A 20,793-nucleotide genomic window follows, 5' to 3' on the forward strand; every position below is an offset into this window, starting at 1 on the left:
TCGCTGTGGCTGGGGAGAGGGAGCTCGGGCTTTCCGTGGCGCACCAGTTTTGAAGCTCACAGCTGGAAGCGGAGGAAATGTCTCCACTCGCCTCGAAACGGAGCCAATTGGAGAGGATGACGACGCTGTCGCCTGACACACCTGACCTGACCTTATCGCCGCTCCCACCTCAATCCGAGCTAGTTCTAAGCTCCCCGTCGACCTGAGCTCATCCTCGTCCTCCTCGTCCTCCTCCTCCTCTACATCAACTCAACCTCTGCATCTCCAACTCTCCATCAGTCTCGCCATCGCATCGTCCTCTACTCGCTACAGCTTCACCTTCAATCCTCGCCATCATGAAGTCGTTTCTCGGCTTGACGCTGCCGCTGCTGGCGGCGGCATCGCCTGTCATGGTCGAATCCATCCACAACGACGCAGCGCCCGTCGTCTCCGCCTCCAACGCAAAGGAGATCCCCGACAGCTACATGATCAAGTTCAAGAGCCATGTCAACACCAACCTGGCCGCTCAGCACCACGACTGGGTTCAGGACCTCCACCTGTCAACTCAGAAGATGAAGATGGACCTCAAGAAGCGTTCGCAGACACCCATGGTCGACGACATCTTCCACGGCTTGAAGCACACATACAACATTGCGGGCTCGCTCATGGGATACTCCGGTCACTTTGACGAGGATACCATTGAGCAGATCCGCCGACACCCAGATGTAAGTCATCAAGCACGTCATGCAGCCATTGCGGTGGCGCCATCAACACACACTCAACACTCTGCACATCCATCGCAACGCATCCGGGAAACAGACTGACAGGTTGATGCACTCAGGTCGAGCTTATCGAGAAGGATCAAGAGGTCCACACCCTCGGCCACGATGATTACGAGACGGAGAAGAACGCCCCGTGGGGTCTAGCTCGCATCTCGCACCGAGACAGCTTATCATTCGGTACCTTCAACAAGTACCTCTACACCGCCGATGGTGGTGAGGGAGTTGATGTCTATGTCATCGACACTGGCACCAACGTTGACCACGTCGACTTCGAGGGCCGCGCCAAGTGGGGCAAGACCATTCCTCAAGGTGACGAGGACGAGGATGGCAACGGACACGGCACTCACTGCTCCGGCACAGTCGCTGGCAAGAAGTACGGTGTGGCCAAGAAGGCTCACGTCAAGGCCGTCAAGGTCCTGCGCTCCAACGGTTCGGGCTCCATGTCTGATGTCGTCAAGGGTGTCGAGTACGCCGCCACTTCCCACTCTGAGCAGGTCTCCGTTGCGAAGAAGGGCAAGAGAAAGGGCTTCAAGGGCTCTGCTGCCAACATGTCTCTTGGTGGTGGCAAGTCCGCTCTCCTTGACCAGGCCGTCAACGCTGCGGTCGACGCCGGTATCCACTTTGCCGTCGCTGCTGGCAATGACAACGCTGGTGAGTTTCCCACAATTCGCTGCGCTATACTGATTTCGATGCTGACGACTCTCAGACTCCTGCAACTACTCTCCCGCCGCCGCCGAGAACGCCGTGACCGTTGGTGCCAGCACCCTCGCCGACGAGCGTGCCTACTTCTCCAACTTCGGCACTTGCAACGACATCTTCGCTCCCGGTCTCAACATCCAGTCCACCTGGATCGGCAGCAAGTACGCCGTCAACACAATCTCCGGTACTTCCATGGCTTCGCCTCACATCGCTGGTCTCCTCGCCTACCTGCTCTCCCTCCAGCCTTCCAAGGACTCCGCCTACGCCGTGGCCGAAATCAGCCCTAAGAAGCTCAAGAAGCACCTCATCTCCTTCGCCACCGAGGGTGTCCTCAGCGATGTCCCAAGCAACACCAAGAACATTCTTGCATGGAACGGTGGTGGTGAGGGCAACTTCTCCGCCATCGTGGAGAAGGGTGGATACAAGGGCAAGAATGAGTCTCCTGCACCAGTTGACCTCAAGGAGGACCTCAAGGAGAAGGCCGGCGACTTCGCTGATAAGATTGCTGAGCTCGAGAAGAAGCTTGAGAAAGACGTTCAGGACTTCATTGGTCAGCTCAAGTCCGAGTAGACAATCTGCTGAGCTCGAGATTGGACGGGCAATACGCCATCTCCGGCCGGTCATGAGTCGATGAACGGCTCTGTCTGAAGCATGAAGAGGATTGCATACTCTGAAGGATTGATGAGGATTGCATAGACGCATGATAGGGAATCTCATGTTTACTGGAAGCAAACTGGATTGCAAGGACTCGGCAGGAGGAATTATAGCATGGCGCCTCTCGACAGCGAGTAGGTGGCTGAATGTCATGAATTGAAATTGGAATAACAGAACTTTATCGAGCAACGTCTTGCACTCTCGTTGTATCACGTTGTATAGTGCTTTCCTGCTGCGTACTGGAGCTCTTTCACCTATGCATGAACTAAATTCGAAGTATCTCTAGCTCGAGTGTGCTACTGCCGTCTTCAGCCTTGCCGAGGGACAGACAGACTTCACGTCCGACGACGCACCGCACTACACTCGATCACATACACAATCGTTCCCTGACAGTCCCTCGCTCCGTGCTTATGATTGTCCGTCAATTCACTTCCAGACCCGCGCCTCTTCATTTTCTACATCGTCCTTTCTTCACCCGCCTGATGTCTAGCCAATTCACCTCCCCATTCCTCATCAAAGACCACATCCTCCGCGCCCAACACACCCGCGAACGCATCGCGGCCACTGAACTCGGACAGGAGAACGCCCTTCGAGTCCACGTGAGACAATACATCCCCAAGTCTAACTCTCATCCAAGACCGGGAGATGTGACCATCATTGGTGCCATTGCGGATGCGTTCCCCAAGGAGATGTACGAGCCGTTGTGGGAGGCAGTGATGAAAGGGTTGGAAGGGAAGGGGAAGAGCGTTCGAGCGATTTGGGTGGCAGATCCGGTGAATCAGGGAGAGAGTGGAGTGTTGAATGAGAGGATTTTGGGACCGGATCGTGAGTTTCTTTCTGTTCGTGATTTGGAGGCATGCGAGGTAGTGAGTGTTGGGAACTGGTAGGGCCATTGCTGATGCGGTGGCGAAGCTAGCTGGTTTGATCATGCGAGAGATTTGATGTTTTTGATCAATCAGTTCCAGGACGAGATTCCGCATCCGATTGTTGGGATTGGACATAGTATGGGAGCGTCTCATTTGTAGGTCCATGATGATGTGATTTGGAATGCGTTGGATCCTGGCTGATTGCAGTCTACAGAGCACATCTGGCGCTCCTCCATCCTCGTCTCATGGACGCTGTCGTTCTCATGGATCCAGTCATTCAACGAGGCGGCGGTGGCTCGAACTGGGCTGCCGCTTCGACGTACCGGAGAGACCTCTGGCCGTCTCGTCACGTAGCAGCAGAAAAGCTCCGCTCAAGTCCAGCACTGAAGCTCTGGGATCCACGTGTACTAGAAGCCTTCATCCAACACGGTCTCCGGGAGCTGCCAACCGAACAATACCCCAACCTACCCGCCGACAGCAAAAACGGAGACGTACCAGTGACGTTACAAACGACCAAAGCCCAAGAAGTCTACAACTACATCCAACCCATGTACCACGACGAACGACTCATGGTGCCCGAATCCGAACGACACCGCGATTTCTCCGCTGAAGATCTCGCTCTAGCTCCTAACGCGGCGTTCAATCGCTCAGAGAAAATTATGCTTCATCGTCGACTGCCGGAAATCAGGCCAAGTACACTCTTTGTCTTTGGCGCCACGTCAGGAGTCTCATCTGCGGACTTACGAAAGGAGAAGCTGGACATAACGGGGACGGGACCAGGAGGCAGTGGTGGAGCGAAGGTGGGCAGGGTGAAGGAAGCCGTGATCCAATGTGGGCATTTGGTGCCGTTGGAGAAGCCAGACGAGAGTGGCGAGGCTTGTGCGAGGTTCGTGAGCGATGAGTTGGATAGGTGGGCGCGGGTGGAGAAGGAGAGGTGGGAGATTAGAGGGAGGTTGACGAGGGAGCAGAGGGTTGGGATCAACGAGATTTGGAAGAGAAATATTGGCGGGCCGCCGGGGAAGAGGAGGAAGGAGGAGACAGGTGCGGCTAAGTTATGAAGGTCATCATGTGGACTTTGACGCGGACACAGGACACGCAAGAGCGTGGACGCATCACAGCTATACACAGCCGACAGCGGAGGTCGAGACCTTACAGCATCCGCAAGGAGCCTAACACGACAGAGTCACGAGATTTCATCCAATCGTTCGTTGTTAATGTTCTGACATTCATCCTCCCTCTAAGGAGAAGAGTACTTGTAATCATACTGCTCCTTCGCTTTCTTGCCCAGCTCCTTCAACTCATCCTCCTTCTCCTTGAATCCATCCTCCTCCTTCAGTCTCCTCTGATACGCCTCGTTCGTGATCGTCGACTCGTTCGGAATCGCAACACCCTTCTTCACCGCAGGCCTAGCATTGATCCTCTCCCACCACTTCTTCAAGTTGGGGAACTGATCGAGGTCCACGCCCGCGAAGTAGGCTACGTTCACCCAGCTGAAGTTGGCAATGTCGGCTATGGAGTACTTTCCTCCGACGAGGTACTCCTTCGAGGCGAGCTGGGCGTCGAGGATGCCGTAGAGGCGCTCGGTTTCACCGACGTAGCGTTGGGTTGGGTAGGGAATGCGTTCCTTTGCGAGGCGGTAGAAGCTGGATAGCGAGATTAGCATACTTCGCCAGTGCGAAATGTCTTTCCTTTTGTGCTTACTGGTTGGCCTGTCCCTGCATCGGACCCAATCCTCCGTGTTGCCACGCAACCCACTGCTCGCAAAGCGACAGCTCGGGATCGCTCTTGAATGAGAACTTGTTCTCGGGATCGAAATGACGGGTCACATAGGACAGAATGGCTTGCCCCTCCTGAATCCCCAGACCGCCTGCATCATGATCTACGAGGACTGGGATACGTCCATTGGGACCGACGTCTGTGAACCATTTCTCCTTCTGGATGTTCTGGCTGATGTTGATGGATTGATAGACGTAGTCGGGCTTGCCATAAGCCTCTTTGATCTCCTCAAGGATGATGCTCGCTTTGTGGCCTGTTCGAGAGCGTATGTTAGCATAACGGACATCTCGAGCGAGTGTAGGAATCGGAAGACTCACCATTGGGAGTGCCAAATGTCAGCAGCTCCAAGCCTTGCTTGGCAATGAGGCCGTTCGGTCGGTCAGACATGTCTTCTTGCTGTTGGGAAGTGGTGCTGGAAAAGCTCCTGTATGCGCTTCGATTGCTCGATTGAGTGGTTTTGAGAAGGAAACTGGCGGTTTGCTGTGCTCGTTGTAGCGGAGAACGGAACATGGATGAGGTGGGAAAGAGGAGGAACAGCTTGACCAATGTATATAATGCTTAGAGCTTGCCTGCAAGATGCTTACGTGGGGGATGACAGCTTCATGAGCTGTTTCTTAGCCATTGCATTGGTAATGCGTGGGACCAATGATGATGAGGTCGCTCCTGCCGCGCCCGGTGTCACCAAATGACGTCACACAGAGGTGAGTGAATGGTCTTTTGAGGTCCAGGTCGGCGATATCTCGGCTCATTCAGATCGACCTGAGTTCTCCAAGCTGCACGCTCCAAGAGCCATTGAGGTGCAGGCCATGTATCGCGCTTTGAGCAAGACCACGGAGGTGGGTAATGACACCGCTCTAGATTTCTCGTTGAACCTACAATTGAAGAAGGACACAGGACTCGACAGAATCGCTAGCCAAAGATCTATCATCCAATTCATCTTCCGAATGATCCTCAACCCTTCAGAACAACTTCAACCCTCCCGGCATCAATTTCTGAAAGACACCCTCCGGATCATACTGTTTCGCGATGCGCTGCAACCTCTCCTTGTTGGCCTGACCATACGATCCAAAGACATCCTGACTTTTGTCGGCGTAGTTCAAATCTGCGATTGTTCGGCGAGCGTTAGCTAAATCTCAAACGAACAGCCTTGATGCGGGTTGAAGACCTGGAGAAACGCAGGCCATACACCCTTGGAAAATACTCACAGAGGTACGAATTCTCGTGCCCTTGCTCTTTGGCCCAGGCCCCGAGGTCCGCGATGAATTGCTGGCCCGCGCTTTGGAACTCTTGATCAAGGGGACTCGATTCATTCTTCAGCCAGAGGAACTGAACTTGAATCATGATTAAAGGTCCACTGTCGCCCAGACCCAGCGGATTGCCCCCGCGGACATTAGTGTGCGTGAGGGTAGTCTGACCAAATTGCTGAAAGCCAAGGGTAAAGGCCAGTAGCTGGGTGTTGTTGCTGAATGGCTCTGACTTGGCCTTGTTGATTGCATATTCGATGATGTCTGTGTTGAACTTCATGGTGATGACAAAGCCATCACAACGGAAGCCGTTCGGTGCGTCCATCGACTCGTTGGCAAAAACACCGTGTCTAGCAATGCGGAGGTTCTTCTTGGTAGACGGAATCTTGACGAAGGGCTCGAAGATTTTTGGCGTTTCTATCACTGGTTCTGAGTATACAGGTACGGTATCTAGGAGTTGTATCAGCATCTCTTGATCATGGGTTGGTAAGTCGAGAAGTGCTACTCACTGATAGTCCAAGAGTTGGCGGCCGGCTGGCGCACGACAACAATCCATGTTGTCGCCTTGTCGTCCTTTGTCTTTGGATCGGCGAGCGCACCAAATGCAGAAGCCACCGACTGCAGCTGCGAGATGTCGTAGTCTATAGTGCCTCCCCAGAAATTGCTGCCGGGAACGGCGTCGACGTCGAAGCGGACGACCAAGCCAAAGTTATTCGCACCACCTCTCAGCGCCCAGAAGAGATCAGAATTTGTCTCCTGGCTTGCCCAGATGATCTCTCCATCAGCATTGACGACCTGATATCTGCAGATGTTGCTGTAGACAAAGGATATAAAGGTCAGCGATATTCGGGCAACCTCGGACGCCGCAAGCCTTATCTTGATCCACTTACTCGCACGCAAAGCCATGCTCAGGAGTCAGAAAGCTGGTGCCTCCGCCCAACAGCAGGCCCCCAACGCCGATATGTCGCAGACGCCCACCAAGGACAGTGATGTTCAACGGATCCAGAGTATCGTAGACGTCGCCCCATCTTCCACCTGGACCGAGGCTGACGGTGCCGTCGCCATTGGGTGTCACCTGATTGAGGCCGCGGAAGTCAATGGTGATGCCATTCTCGATGTTGCTTGCCGATTCGAAGTACGTGTGACCACCCGACTTGGCCGCGAAGGGACAGTGCGTGTCCTTTGCAGTCTTGACGATGAGCGCCACATCCTCAGCTTCGGTCGGTACCACGAAGCATGCTGGGTTGATGTCTCCGTTCCAGTCCGAGAAGTATTCAGACTTTGACTCTTGATAACCAGCCGTATCAGACGCTCCAAAGACTTTTCCTGGCAACGCCGTACGCAATGTAGAGCACTATACTCTTGTCAGCGTGCTGATAATGGCGGTGGTTGGCGCATCATCCTACCGCTGTAGCGCAAGTTGCTGTGGTGTTGTCGACAGACCGTACGAGCTCCAGGGCCTGAACACCACCGATCAACAGCACGGAAGTGAGGAAAGGTATGGTAAGACTGGCCATTTTGTGCCGCTGAAAGTGCCTATGGAAATAGGAATGATGATTCCAAAGGAGCATACTTATTATGGAGACTTCGTCAGGCCGAAAACATCCGGGCCATCCATGTCTGCCATTACGCGTTGACAGGCCTACCATGCTGCTGCGGCCTACCTGCGCCACGCTTCAGTGTATGGGCCGACAAGCGGTTCATTGCGATACTCGCAGTTCGAAACGCAACCCCTTGGGTCGTAGTTCAGTTCACCGAGCCCGCTCAAGTGGCCAAGCGCGGATCTGCTCCAATGGAACAGCATGTGGACGCATCGAGTGGTCATCGCCCCATCCTGGCCTTACATAAAAGGCGTGTCTAAGAAGAGATCAGACCAGCGGAAGCCGGTGAAACTCCGTTCCTTGCGGAGCGACGGCTACTCCGATGCGTTCACATGCTATAGACAGAGGACGAGCCCGTATGAACGCGGGGCTTCGGTCGCGGATACGCTCTTCCGAGCGTCGAACTACCTCTACTTCTTGCCGCGACTACTTGAGCTGACCATCTTCTTTTTCAGGTGCTTGGGGATTTTCTCCTTGCGCTTCTCTCGTTTCTCCTCCTTTACGGCCTTCTTGTGCTCCTTCTTCGCGTCCTTGTCCTCGAATCGCTTGCCGCGAGGTGGGCCACTCTCTCGCTCTTCGTACGAGCCGTCTTCACTGTCGGAGTCGGAAACATCGTCGACTGAATCCTCAGCGGAGTGATCCTTCGCAACATCTGCCTCATCTTTCTCCTGCGCGTCAGAAGGCTTCTGCTCGGCCAGGAGGCCTTGGTAGACCAGCGAGTCGCCTTGCTGCATCCTTTCTCCGTCACGCTCGATGTCGTAGACCTGTTCAAGGTTTTGTGGTATGTATTGCTGGCGAAACACTTCGTTGTCGACTTCTGTGGTCTCCTCCTCGTTCTCCGACTTCGCGAACAGTTCATTGATCGTCTTCTTCATGCCTTCTTCTTCAACGGGGCCAGAGTTGTTCGTAATGAATCCGAACACAGCTCGTTCTGAAAGTATGTCGGCACCCTTTCGTCGGAAAAAGTCGGAGATGTTCTTAATGTCCATTCTTAGGAATTCCAGACTGCGCGGATGATCTGGCTCAACACTTTGGCTGACATCGATCACGATCAGGCGATGTTTGTGGTAGAGCAGATTGTACTCAGAGAGATCGGCATGCACCAATCGACAAACTTGATACATCCTCCTCATGTGGCCCAGCAGTTCAATATATATTGAGCTCCACTTCGCAGCGACTTCTGTACCGGTCAAGGAGTCAAACTCGACATCTCGTAGTCGAGGCGCTGGCCAGCCGCGAGAGTTTCCTAGGAAGCCCATCACAAGAACGTGTGCCTTCAAATACACTGGCTCCGGACAGGGTATACCAGCGGCGTGTATTCTCCGCAGATTTCTGAACTCCTTCTCCGCCCACACCTTGACCATGGCTCGATTTGATCCCTTGTTGTAACCATGGCGGAAGCGATGCTCACCTGTAACGTACTTGTCACGATCTTTGAATACGAGAATACTCGTCTTGTAGACCTTGATCGCTCGGTTCAGCTCTTTGACCTCGCCACCACCTTCTTCCTCTTGGGGTATTGTGACTGCGTGGTATACATTGGCCTCTTTACCCGTCGAGATAACACCGTTGATCTCGGAGACTATGTTCCGGTTCAACATTTGCAGCATCATCATTCGTGTCCGTGGATCGAGTACTTGCTCCGTTGTGGCCCGATCACTCTTCTCTGCACCTCCATGACTTTTCGTCACCCCAGCTTCCATATCATTGAGCTTTAGCTTTGCGGTATGCCGTGAAAGAGACTTGATGTGATCATCCACGGCTGCTTTGGTGTTGAGTTGAGGATTCGCCTTCGGCTTTTGTGATTCGGGCACAGAATTGTCGTTCAGCTTCCGCTGTCGATTGTATGCTTTGGTGTAGTCGGCAGGGTTGGCGGCGGAGATGTCGTGATCGGACAGATCATTGTCGGAATCGGCAAAAATGTCGTCGTAGTCGTCGTCGTCCTCGTTCTGCTCGACATCATCGTTGGCACTTCCGGGCATTGCTGGCTTGCTGCTGCCCAAGTCGACGTAGCCTTCGTTTTCGACATACTGGTGAGGAGGTGCAAGTCCCTGCGCAGGGCTCGGATCTGTGTTATGTGACATGGCGATCGTTGTGCGATTGCTTGTCCGGATGTGTTGAACGAAAAGTTATTGCCACGACTGTCGAGTATCAGTTGTAGATCTTCAGGAACAAAATCTCGAAAAGTGACGCATCGTACCGGAGAGGGGTCCGCTGGCGGCGGCAAAGCGGCGGCAGAGGCGTCGCTCAAAGCCGCATTGATGAACGTGATAGCACATCATAGTTCGATCAATACACCACCTACAAAGCAGCGAACGATCCGGTGCGTACGATACAAGCAGAGAGTAATGGCGGCTCGACGCTCATCCTCAGTCTGCAACTCCTGCCAGTTCCGCCAGCTGTTACTATCTCGCCGTCTTCCGGTGCCTTCAATCACATCTTCGAATCGCCGATTGCAGACCGTTACTGCGGTTGAGATACGCTCTCCTGACGATGAATTGGTTCTTCGTCGACCACAGCCTGTTGGAGAAGAGGATGAGACGACCAAGCAGACAACAAAGTCAGTCAAGATAACAGCGTCGAGGATCGAACGCGAGCCGGACGATGCGAATGGCCTCAGCTTCGAGGCGTTGTATAGGCAGCGTGATCCACGCCTCGAAACATTACGCAGGCTCTCCAACCCCTGGCCCGAGCATCCGTCTGGAAAACAGGAAGGCGTGCATAAAGGTCCGCTCCTCCCGGAAGCAACAGCCGCAATCGTACCTCACGACGTCTTCCGGCAGATGGTCCATGAAGCAAGTGGGCCAAAAGCCATGCGGCATGCATTGCGAGTCCAGCTATTAAGGTGCGATACGCCTCGTGAGATATTCAAGGTAGTGGCGGTGGCTATGAGATATCAATACACGGCGGAGAACCTAGCGGTGCTGGAGGAGCCGCTTATACGGGCGCTGTATCGCTGTCGACAGCACGCTTCCGACCCGGAGGTGCTGAATACACTTAACGCAATCATCTCGCGGTTTCGGATCAAGGGTCTACAGGTGAACCCGATGTTGACATTCATGTAAGCACATTCAAGGGCAGAGGGCTTGCAGCGGTCCAAGAGAGTCTCTTGTGCCATGCGAGCAGGTCTGAGTCTGTGCTACTCCCTTTCCAGTTTGGGCTATGACTGACCCTTTCACGCTTCTGTATAGGGCTTTGAAATTCGCGGCTCGAGCAAGAAGTCTTCGTGGCATGAAACGGCATTTGAAAATGGTGCGGGAAGAAGGCTTGACGATGAGCAGCAACATGTTCCGCAGTATCATTGCAAAATGCAGCATCGGCCATCGTGGGTTGGGTGAGATCAGAAACGGACGATGGCGAAGGAGCGAGCTCTTCCAAGTCCTCACCGGATTCGATGACTGCAAACACTTGCCGATCGAGAAGCAATACCATCTCGGCACGATCCTAATTCGCGATGACTGGCAATACCTCCACGGATGGGTGGCGGTATTGGCTCGCTGTAGGGACTCACAAGGCGTGTGGAACGAATGGGTTTTGTGGAAAGACACGCCTGCGCGGAGGAAACCCAGAATGCTGCAAGTGCCTACCGGCAGCCACAAAGTAACAACCCGACATCGAGGTGATCATTGGTTCGTCGAGCAAGCCACCATGTCCGGCGATCTGGCGATTGCTTGGAAGATTCTGCAAGAGACCGAGATTCCCTTCCATTACCTCAAGCCACGGACGAAGGATCGACTGCTAGACGGACTCGAGCATGCGACTGTGATTGACGAGCATATTCGAAACGAATTGATGAAGAAACACGATCGCGATTTGCTGAATATAGAGAGGGCTACGGATCGCAGCCTGCGTGATCAGTATGGCTTTCCTTATGACGATGACGGGCCCATCGTGGCGGAGACTGAGAGAGAACTCCACGACGCAGCTGAAGGCGGAGCTGCATGAATACAGAGATTGGCAGCGCTCTTGGCTATCACACGTAATTAGCCGCAAAGACAAGCATACAAATAGCACATATTAAGATCATACGCTTGACTGGGCACACTGACACGATTTCTACATTACACTTTTACTTACCTGACATCCTTACCACCAACCTTCTCTAATCCCTCCACCGGTGTCATCATGCCTGATCCAGGGGCAACCTCTCCCTCAACAACGCCTGCCCTCGCTTGACCTATTCCCATCAAGTCTTTCAGAATAGCCCTCGACGTCCTGACAATCGTCTTCCTCGACTCCAACAGGGGCAAGAACACGACCATCGTGCACGAGACGAACAGCCAGATGATCCCAACCACGACCCAGCCTGTGAAGAACTTCACAGAGAAGATGTAGCCGCTTCCGAAGAGCGGCATGGGCCATACAATCAGGAGACAGAGTGCCAGGCAGATGCATAGCCAGCGGGCGAGCTTGGCCATCTTGTCCAGCTTGGCTTTTTCCTGTAGACCTTGGCCAGGCGTGGGAGCAGGCGGCGCAGATTCGCCGACGAACTTCTCCGTGTCGACATCTGCTGCGACGATGGGATCGTCGTCTGTCGTGACACGAATGTCGAGCATGGACTGCCAGTCGTATCTCTGCGGCTTGAACGGCGGAACGTAAGTCAGGATGGGGATGAAAATCAGCGGCGAGAGGAGAGCAACGACGTTTCCGACCAGCATCGGTGTGTTCAGACCTGTCGTTTCCACGGTCAGCTCGCCGTAGGTGACTTGTGTAGTCACTAGCCAGGATGTGACAGAGCAGATGAACCCCAGTGGCGGCGAGAAAGTTGCGGCGGCCCAGGATTGATCCGCCCAGACGAGAGTGAGGGTCGCGGGAATGACACATGAGGACAGCATGACGCCCATGAGAAGGTAGAGATAGCCCATCGAGACGCCGATGTAGTAGAGCATTGTTGCCTGGTGCGCAATGTCAGTGGCTGTGATCAAGATGGCGAGCGTTATCGGGACTTGCAAATCCAGCCATGAACAATGCGAAGATCGACATGACGATGTAGTTCATCCGCATCAAAGCTTTGCCGGGCGCGTTCGACCAGAAGTACATCTTGTATATGTCGTAGGTCGCAATCGAGGAGACGGAAATGAGCTCAGACGAATATGTGCTCATGATGGCCATGAACTACGGAGTGTTAGCAGGGAACGTCACGGTAGTCGAGAATGCTCACAGCAAGCAGCAATGTCGCAACAGCTCCTCCTCGACCAAGCACGACGACAGCAGTGTTGGGTAGCACAAGCCCAGCAGTAACATCCGCGTCGGACATCCGTTCCGGCCACGTTGGCCAGACATCGTACCGCTCAAGACACAGTCCAGCCAGTCCCATCGTTGTAGCAGTAAGCCAGGGAATCGCAAACCAACTCAGTGCACCCATAATATATCCAGGTAAAGCATCGACCGGCGACGCAGAGATGGTCTTGTTCCAGTAGCCATTGTCGAGGAAGACAGTAGCAAAGTTGCCCACGATGTTGATGACGAAGAACTCAGCGCCGCCGTGTGATTTCATGGTCAGATAGCTACCGCCAGCATTGCCTTTAAGAGGTCGCTCGGCAGCGATCTCCGTCAAGATCTCCCATACGCGGCGAGGAGAGCCGAGAATCGTGTTCGTCGTGTAGACAACGAAGGCGAAGATGAACACGATGATGATGATGATCACTAAAGCGTTCCAGTAGTCCGTGATGAACGTCGCTTTGATGCCGCCGAACAGGGTGAAAACGACAATGCCGAGTGGAAAGAGAAAGACAGTGGCCACTGTTGGAACTCCGGTGAGGTTCTCGGTGACCGCCGCGCCTCCAGTCAAGAGCATTACCGTGACGAGGATGTTGGTGAAGCAGCAGAAGACGATGAAGACGCCGTGGGTAGCAGGTCCGTATCTCGCTTTGACGAGCTCCAGGAAGGTATGTGCATTTGGTGCTCTTCGCTTGAGCTCGACGGCCAGCGTCGCGAAGAGGATGATCTGGACCGTTGCACCAGCAGCATACCAGAATGGACCCGAGACAGTTGCTATTTGTCCCCGTATCCTATTAAAGGACCCAGCAAACAGGGCAAACAGGCCTCCTAGAGCGTATATTAGCTAGTTACCCAGCCTCATGGGAGAAGAATCAAGCTAGTTCCCACATTTCAACTGAGACACCATATCGATATGCAACGCCAGTGCTTTGGAGGAGAGTCGCTGCCCATGTCCAGGTGGAGACGACTGAACTCGCGACTAGACCGGACTTCAATGATCGACCCGCCGTCGTGAACATCTCGGCGGTCTGCAGCTCGTGGCTGTATCTTTTTAAGCTCCACGTGATGCAGATCATGAAGAGTGCGAAGAAGGCACTGATGCCGAGAATCATGCCATAGCTGTGAGGCGAAAGTCAGCCATGCGGTATGAGGTGTTCGTCAAAACTGTCTCTCCTACCCAACGCCTTGAGACAGGACCGGTCCAGGGGAAGTCATTCTAGCTACTTTTGAGGTCAATGGCGAAAGAAGTATGAAAGTCTCGAATGCCGTGAAAAGCAGACGCCTGCATCGCCATACCCACGGTCATGGCCCTACCATATATCTCACCCTACCTTGCTAGACCTCAACACCCAATGCGCGGTATCGGGCGCCGAGTGATAAGGACAGAAGGCCAAGAAGCTCGAATTGGCACCAAAGGGACCTGATGCGAGCAGTCACGGAAGCGGTTCTTGGTGGGCAGCCCTGTCGACGATATGACTCTGTACCATGTGTCAAGTGCTTCTTCGGCACGCGCCTGTAGCTCCGATATTCAGGTCCGACTACGGTCAATGCTCTTCGCCACATGGCGAACGAAAGTCGCCAAGCTGATGATGTCGCATCCATGTGCAATTGCGCTGTGTCCATCAGCCGTTCTCTACGTCTCTTGCAAGCGTCCAGAACGAGACGATTCGAAAATCTGTATATCCATGGTGATTCGGCATGTCAAGCTGCGGCTTGAGATTGTTGTCTCGACAAGACAAGGACATGCTTAGCCGACAAAGCTTCAGTCCCGGTATGCTTGGAAGAACGGCGGTAGCCCTCAAGGCGGTCGCAGCAGATGGTGCTGTATCGATCGCGAACTCTTTGGAGCATGGCGAGGAGCTTGATAGCAGGTCGTTTAGCGAAGTGCAACATTGTGATTATGTTGTTGAAACGAGGTCTTGGAGGACACACTTCCTCAAGCTGTCGTATTGGGCTCACTTCGGGCTGATGGCTAGTCCTTTCTTCCTCAGGCACCAGTGACATAACCAGAATAAGGGCGACATAAGTTGAAGCTCAAAAAACCTGTCTGTTCTTCCAAGAAAATTCATATGGCTTGATCACTGCTATCTACAATGTGAACTATTGCAACTGGTCTGCTCGCTGATATCATAAAACTCAATGCATCCGCTCTCGTAAACATCCCATTTATGCAGCAGGCGTGGCAACGCCCTGGTGCGAACCCTTCGTCGGGCCACCGTTGTTGCCAATCGACTGCAGCTTGTCTGACATGCCGTTCGCCACGCGATTGCTGGCATCCTTGGCCATGGCATTGTGCGTGCCGTTGAAGGTCAGACCGGCGATGCCTGGGTACCCCTTGACGCCCGTCGCCTTCTCGAGGCGAGACGCGAGGTCCTCCGACACTTCACGGAAGATACCAATCTGGCGCTTGATGATCTCCTCCTTGTGGCAGTTCGCCATGTGACCTGAGATGTTGTTGATGAAGCGCTCCTTGGCACCATCGTCGAACACGTTCTCCCACAGCGCGCGAGGTGCGTTGAAGTCCTCTGGGCGAATCTCCGACAAGAAGCTGATGGCCTGACCTTGGAAGTGGCCGTGGGTCTTGTCCGCGTCCCACTTCTTCTCGGCGAAGCTCATCGGCTGGATGGAGCTGAGGTAGTTGGGTCGCGAGCCTTGGTTGTAGAAAGCCATTGGACCATCACGTTGGAAGTTGGCCATCTTGTATGGCACTCGTGGAACGTTGACCGGCAGTTGCTGGTAGTTTGTTCCAAGACGGTGGCGGTGGGTGTCGGGGTAGGAGAAGAGGCGAGACTGTAGGACTGGATCGGCGGATGGCTCAATGCCTGGGACCATGTGCGAAGGGCTGAACGCAATCTGCTCAATCTCGGCAAAGTAGTTCTGAACATTCTCGTTCAGGAAGAACTCGCCCACCTTGCGGAGAGGGAATTGCTTCTGTGGCCAGACGTGGGTCAAGTCGAAGACGTTGATCTTCTGTGTCTCCCACACCTCCTCGGCCTGCTTCGCGGTCATGGTCTGGAAGCACACATCCCAGCCTGGAAACTCGCCCTTCTCAATGGCGGTGTACATGTCCTTTTGTGAGTAGTCTGGTGAGTAATTTGCTGAGTCCTCCTGCGTGATGAAGTCGACTCCCTGCTTGCTCTTCATGTGCATCTGGGCGTAGACCCACTCTCCCTTGCTGTTGACCAGCTTGATGGTGTGTCCGTAGTAGCCGTTCATCTTTCGCCACCCGTCAGGAATGCCACGGTCGCCCATGAGCACCATGACCTGATGAACTGATTCAGGGTTCTGCGAAAGGTAGTCCCAAAAGACAGTGGAGTCGTCGGCGTGTGTAAGGTGGTTTGAAGGGTCGCGCTTCTGGGTGTGGATGAAGTATGGGAATTTTGCAGCGTCTCTGAGGAAGAAGACAGGAGTATTGTTTGCCACCACATCCCAGTTGCCCTCCTCGGTCCTGAACTTCACAGAGAATCCTCGTGGATCGCGGGCACAGTCGTGCGAGCCGGACTCGCCACCGACAGTGGAGAAGCGGACAGTGATTGGGACCTTCTTGCCGGCCTTGAACATGTCGGCGCACGAAAGGTCGTCCATCGCGTTTGTCGTCTGGTAGTAGCCATGAGCGCCACCGCCCTTGGCGTGCACGACACGCTCAGGAATGCGTTCGCGGTCGAAGTGTGAGAGGAGATCGATCAGGTGGAAGTCTTGGAGGAGGAGAGGACCATTATCGCCAGCGCGCTCTAGGGCAAATATTAGGACTTTTCTGAGACGACTTGGGAGCGGCATTCCGCCTTTGCATACACTTACGACTCTCATAGGGATGTGCTACGATTGATCCGTTGGACGCCGTGTAAAGAGTATCTTGACTCGGCGCATTGCGATCTTCTTCGTACGAGCGGGAGAACTGACCGACTGGACTGGTGGCTGACGGCGCCATGTTGTGTATGTTGATATTTATGGTGAGAGTATGCGTAAGGTATGAAAAGTAGAAAGAGAAAGAGGGGCGCAGCATTCATATAGACCTCACTTCAATTGCCACTTATCATGGGATCGCTTTGTCCGAAGAGTGAAGACTAAGTATTGATGACGCCGTCTGACGCACTTTAGAACCTACCCGGCAGATGCAATTCTTTTCCGCCCGGGTGGCGGACCCTATAGTTCTAGCGATTGCCCTATGAAAGGGAATCGACTTAAACCGCTTGCGGTGAAAGTTAATAAGCTTTCTAGGGAGCAGGATTAATTGTTAGCTATTAACCTGTTTCCGAGCGCAATATCGTTACCTCTTCGTAGACGCTCTAAGGGATTAATTAGCTAAGTCTATAACTACCTAAGCAAAATAAACGATATAACTAGAACTAATAGGACGTAAGGTAATTAACGCCTTTCGCCCTCTACTTCTCGATGCTACGCCGAACTACTACGACCTCCGAAGAAAACAATATAATTTAGACCGTCTAGTCTTTATTTAACGTTTGTACGTTTCCTAGCTAAGAGATTCCTTATTCCTACTAGGAATAATAGGGTTACTTTAATTAGAAATGCCTTCGATCTCCGAAGTAATCTCGATACGAGGTACTACTAATCTATAGTATAATGTTCTAAAATTACTACGCTATACGCCTATTAGGCCTACTAAAAGGATTAGTAGCGCTCCGTATAAGGAGGTTAAACCCTATAAAAAGCCTCCGAATTAATAAAGAAGTATAACCGAAGTATATACCGATCTATAGCCCCCTAGCGATTATTAGACTATCGATATCTTAGCCTCGGCATACGTACACTTTAGAAAAAGGTATAATAGAGTAGGGCCGCGCATCCGTTAATAGACAGTTTACTAAGAATTAACTATATACCTTGCCTATTAACAAATTACTTTTAAACTTTCGAGCCTAGCCTACCCTACCTAAACTAAATACCGGATTAAAGCAAGGTACTACTACTTAGTTAAAAATAACTACTTCGTAATAAGCCGCTCTAATTGTACCTAATTATTAGAGCCCTTTTGCTAAAATGTCTAACTTGCCTAATCTTACTATACCGGGAGGCTAGGTAGCTAATATAGACGACTATAAAAGACGCCTAGCTAAAAAGCTACGAAGACGAAGTAAGAAGAAAGAATTAAAAGAATACTACGTAGGAGAGGTATCTCGGAAGAGCGCCGCTAAGTTAGTAGAAGTAGGCCCGAGTATAGCTCGGGGTAAAATACCTACGCCTACTACTAATATAGAAGACGCTCTAATAATTAATAATCCGAGCGACTAATTAAACGGTACGATTAACGAAGCTAATAAGGAAATAAGGGACGTAGTAGAGGACAAGGCGGCGTAGGATTCTTCTATAACGCTAACTCCCTCGCCGCGACCTATAATACCTCGCCCTACGGATAATTTTACCTTTAGGTCGTTAATAGGACCTCCGGCTAACCCTACCGTAGTATCTAGCATTCCGAACAAAAGTAGGAAGAGACTAGCGCTTATATTAGTATAGGCCTCTCTAGCAAAATAGCCTAAGAAGAGGCGATAAGGAAAGAAGGGCGCGAAGTTAGGAACTACCGCTAGTTTAGCGGATTTACTTTAAAGCTTATTAATTTTAATACCTACCCTAGCCGCTAACCTACTAAATCCTAAGTAATCTATACTAGCGATAGTATCGAAGGTTAAGACGAAGTAGACGAAGAAAGCCGTAACGGCCTCCTATAAGGGCTAACTAATACGACTAACTAAACTAAGCGATACGAACTATAGTAACGGAACCTAGCTTTTTCTCCGTATACCGGTTAAACTCCGACCCGCTAATAACCTATTAAAGGGACCCTCTAATATAGAGGTCTTTAATAGGTTAATAACGACGACAATTAAAACGAATGCGCTAAAATTATAGGCTCCTTATAATTCGAAGAGATAGGTAGCTTAATGTTTTACTAAGGAGTAGGCTCGAATAGCGGATAATACGATATTTACTATTCGAGATCGACGGCCGAACAGACTGCACCTTCACGCGGTGGCCGTCGTAAGTACCTTCCTTGGAAGGGAAACCAAGACAGTCTGGAAGAAACCTCCTCGAAAACCTCTCGAAATCCGCCCGAAATCCTTCTCGAAATCCGCCTCGAAACACAAGCTATAGAACAACAGCACGATTCGAACGAATAGCTCTCTACGCTACGAACGAGAAGAAGAAGAAGAAGAAGAAGCAGTCCACTCTGCCCTATACGCGCACCTCCTCGAAATCCGAATCGAAATCGCATGTCCCTTCTCTAGAGACTTCGTCGCCCTCGAAGGAAGTATACATACACTTTAAAGAGCTGGAATAGTCGGTGGAATCCACAACTCTACGATCAACCTGCGTAGCTATATGCGTTTGGAAGCGGCATGCAGTTCTACAAAGGCATATTAAGGACAAGAGAAGACAGCGAGTTAGACAGCTGCTTTGCATTCGAATTTTGCATTCGAATTTGTAGCGTGTGTGCGAAGCGGAAGGATCCGCTGAAAATTCTGCAAAAGCTTAGCGCGAAAATTCTGCAGCCTTGGGCTGCAACACTCGTTTGATTTCCTTTGTCTTGCGCTGTTTTAAAGTCCTTTAGCAGATTCTGCTTGCAGGTCCTGCCTTAGGCACGGGGTTTCCCCTAAGGTTAAAGAATACCAAAAGAATTTAATTGTAAATAGATCTACTGCCTTGTTCGCAAGGCCGTCCTACATAGTCTTGGACTCCAAAAGGACGTAAATGGAACAAACAAACAAACAAACAAACAAACAAACTATTCGAGATCTCCTAGTATAAGTTAATTTATTTCGTACTAGTAGCCTAAGGGTCTTTATAGCTAATTTTATTACTATAGACGTAGACTATACTCTATATTATTAAATCTTTAGCCTTAAAGCCTACTATAATGCCGATTTAAACTTCTAGTTTAGGTAGCTTACGGCGGGAAGGGCGGTCGGTACGCGAGTAATAGTAGTATTTAAGAAGGAGATTAGGCTTTATAGCTTCGAACTCCCTCTCGGCCCCTTAAAGGAGGGACATTTATCTTCTTTTATAGCTAAGTTTAGGGTAGTAGACTCCTTAAGCAAATACTCCGTATATAGTAACGGTAACTCCTACCTTATATAGGAATGCCCGCGCTTTACTAGAATATTCTTTTATAGATAGTAGAGGCTTAAGGGGCTACTTAGTACTAAACCTAGCCTTAGTTAAATAAATGTTAATATACTAATTGCCTCGCAAAACGTCTACTCTATCCGTAACCCTACCTAGTTCCGTAAAATATTTAATATAATACGAACTAACTATTTAGATATCCTCTTCGCCTAGGAAACTTAGCTTAATAAGGAAATCGCTAAGGAACTGCTATTAAACTACCCTCTAATATCGGCTATAAATTATAGTAATCTAAACAGTAGATACGGTAGTATAATAACAATAATTAATATAGTTATAACCGACTAGGACATAGATAAAGTTGTCTATATAGACCTAGGTAGCCGTATACTCGTAATAAAGGTAATTTGTAGAGGTAAGAAACTTACTCTTATAAATATATACTATATTACTAAGTCGGATCTTCGTCTAGCGTAGTAACGCGCTCTTACTAATAAAATCCGGGCTAATAAAATAATAGTCTAATATAACATCCTTAGTAGTAATTAGAACTAATATACTAAACTAATTAATAAGAGACTAGCGACTAGCTACCGGCCCTCTATAGTTATAGCGTATTACGACCTAGTATCTACCCTCGGTAATAATTAAATAGTATATATAGACGGCTAGCGTAGAGCCTACCCTACCGAAGTCGACTTTACCTACGTACCTACTAATAACGCTATATCTCGAATCGACCGCATCTATATAAGCGAGAGTATATAGCTAATTACTAGCAAATAGACTATCGAGACTATATTCTAGTCTAATTACCGGATAGTAAAGATATATCTTAAAGAGGTAATAGAGGACGTAGAGAAAGGACCGGGTCGATAGCGACTAA

General features: G+C 51.2%; 7 protein-coding genes across 7 annotated transcripts; 2 read left to right on the forward strand and 5 right to left on the reverse strand.

The window, feature by feature from the left end:
- Window positions 1-242: 242 nt before the first annotated feature.
- Window positions 243-2,311, forward strand: MgSPR7 (subtilase; the record flags this gene model as incomplete). Its single annotated transcript, XM_003853974.1, has 3 exons — window positions 243-704; window positions 821-1,412; window positions 1,468-2,311. The coding sequence occupies 3 exons, from the start codon at window positions 336-338 to the stop codon at window positions 2,028-2,030; spliced, it is 1,524 nt and encodes a 507-aa protein (XP_003854022.1).
- Window positions 2,312-2,596: 285 nt separating this feature from the next.
- On the forward strand, window positions 2,597-4,038 carry MYCGRDRAFT_70316 (uncharacterized protein; the record flags this gene model as incomplete). The annotated part of the gene is made up of 3 exons (XM_003853975.1): window positions 2,597-2,939; window positions 3,027-3,135; window positions 3,195-4,038. 3 exons carry the CDS (start codon window positions 2,597-2,599, stop codon window positions 4,036-4,038), a joined length of 1,296 nt encoding a protein of 431 aa, XP_003854023.1.
- Window positions 4,039-4,185: 147 nt separating this feature from the next.
- Window positions 4,186-5,250, reverse strand: MYCGRDRAFT_103891 (uncharacterized protein; the record flags this gene model as incomplete). Its single annotated transcript, XM_003854211.1, has 3 exons — window positions 4,186-4,623; window positions 4,682-5,009; window positions 5,074-5,250. The coding sequence occupies 3 exons, from the start codon at window positions 5,141-5,143 to the stop codon at window positions 4,218-4,220; spliced, it is 804 nt and encodes a 267-aa protein (XP_003854259.1).
- Window positions 5,251-5,715: 465 nt separating this feature from the next.
- MYCGRDRAFT_108803 (uncharacterized protein) lies at window positions 5,716-7,522 on the reverse strand (the record flags this gene model as incomplete). Its single annotated transcript, XM_003854210.1, has 5 exons — window positions 5,716-5,858; window positions 5,962-6,450; window positions 6,510-6,814; window positions 6,891-7,354; window positions 7,449-7,522. 5 exons carry the CDS (start codon window positions 7,515-7,517, stop codon window positions 5,716-5,718), a joined length of 1,470 nt encoding a protein of 489 aa, XP_003854258.1.
- Window positions 7,523-8,011: 489 nt separating this feature from the next.
- Window positions 8,012-9,748, reverse strand: MYCGRDRAFT_70324 (uncharacterized protein; the record flags this gene model as incomplete). The annotated part of the gene is made up of 1 exon (XM_003854209.1): window positions 8,012-9,748. The coding sequence occupies one exon, from the start codon at window positions 9,683-9,685 to the stop codon at window positions 8,012-8,014; it is 1,674 nt and encodes a 557-aa protein (XP_003854257.1).
- A 1,926-nt stretch (window positions 9,749-11,674) lies between these two features.
- Window positions 11,675-13,939, reverse strand: MYCGRDRAFT_37731 (uncharacterized protein; the record flags this gene model as incomplete). Its single annotated transcript, XM_003854208.1, has 4 exons — window positions 11,675-12,516; window positions 12,548-12,716; window positions 12,763-13,595; window positions 13,726-13,939. Coding segments are annotated over 4 exons (2,058 nt in total), but the record flags the coding sequence as incomplete, so codon positions are not given.
- A 1,048-nt stretch (window positions 13,940-14,987) lies between these two features.
- On the reverse strand, window positions 14,988-16,749 carry MYCGRDRAFT_85387 (uncharacterized protein; the record flags this gene model as incomplete). Its single annotated transcript, XM_003854207.1, has 2 exons — window positions 14,988-16,552; window positions 16,620-16,749. The coding sequence occupies 2 exons, from the start codon at window positions 16,747-16,749 to the stop codon at window positions 14,988-14,990; spliced, it is 1,695 nt and encodes a 564-aa protein (XP_003854255.1).
- Between the last annotated feature and the right edge of the window lie 4,044 nt (window positions 16,750-20,793).

The sequence above is a fragment of the Zymoseptoria tritici genome, chromosome 3 (genome assembly GCF_000219625.1).
Source record: "Zymoseptoria tritici IPO323 chromosome 3, whole genome shotgun sequence".
Classification (NCBI taxonomy): Eukaryota; Fungi; Ascomycota; class Dothideomycetes; order Mycosphaerellales; family Mycosphaerellaceae; genus Zymoseptoria; species Zymoseptoria tritici.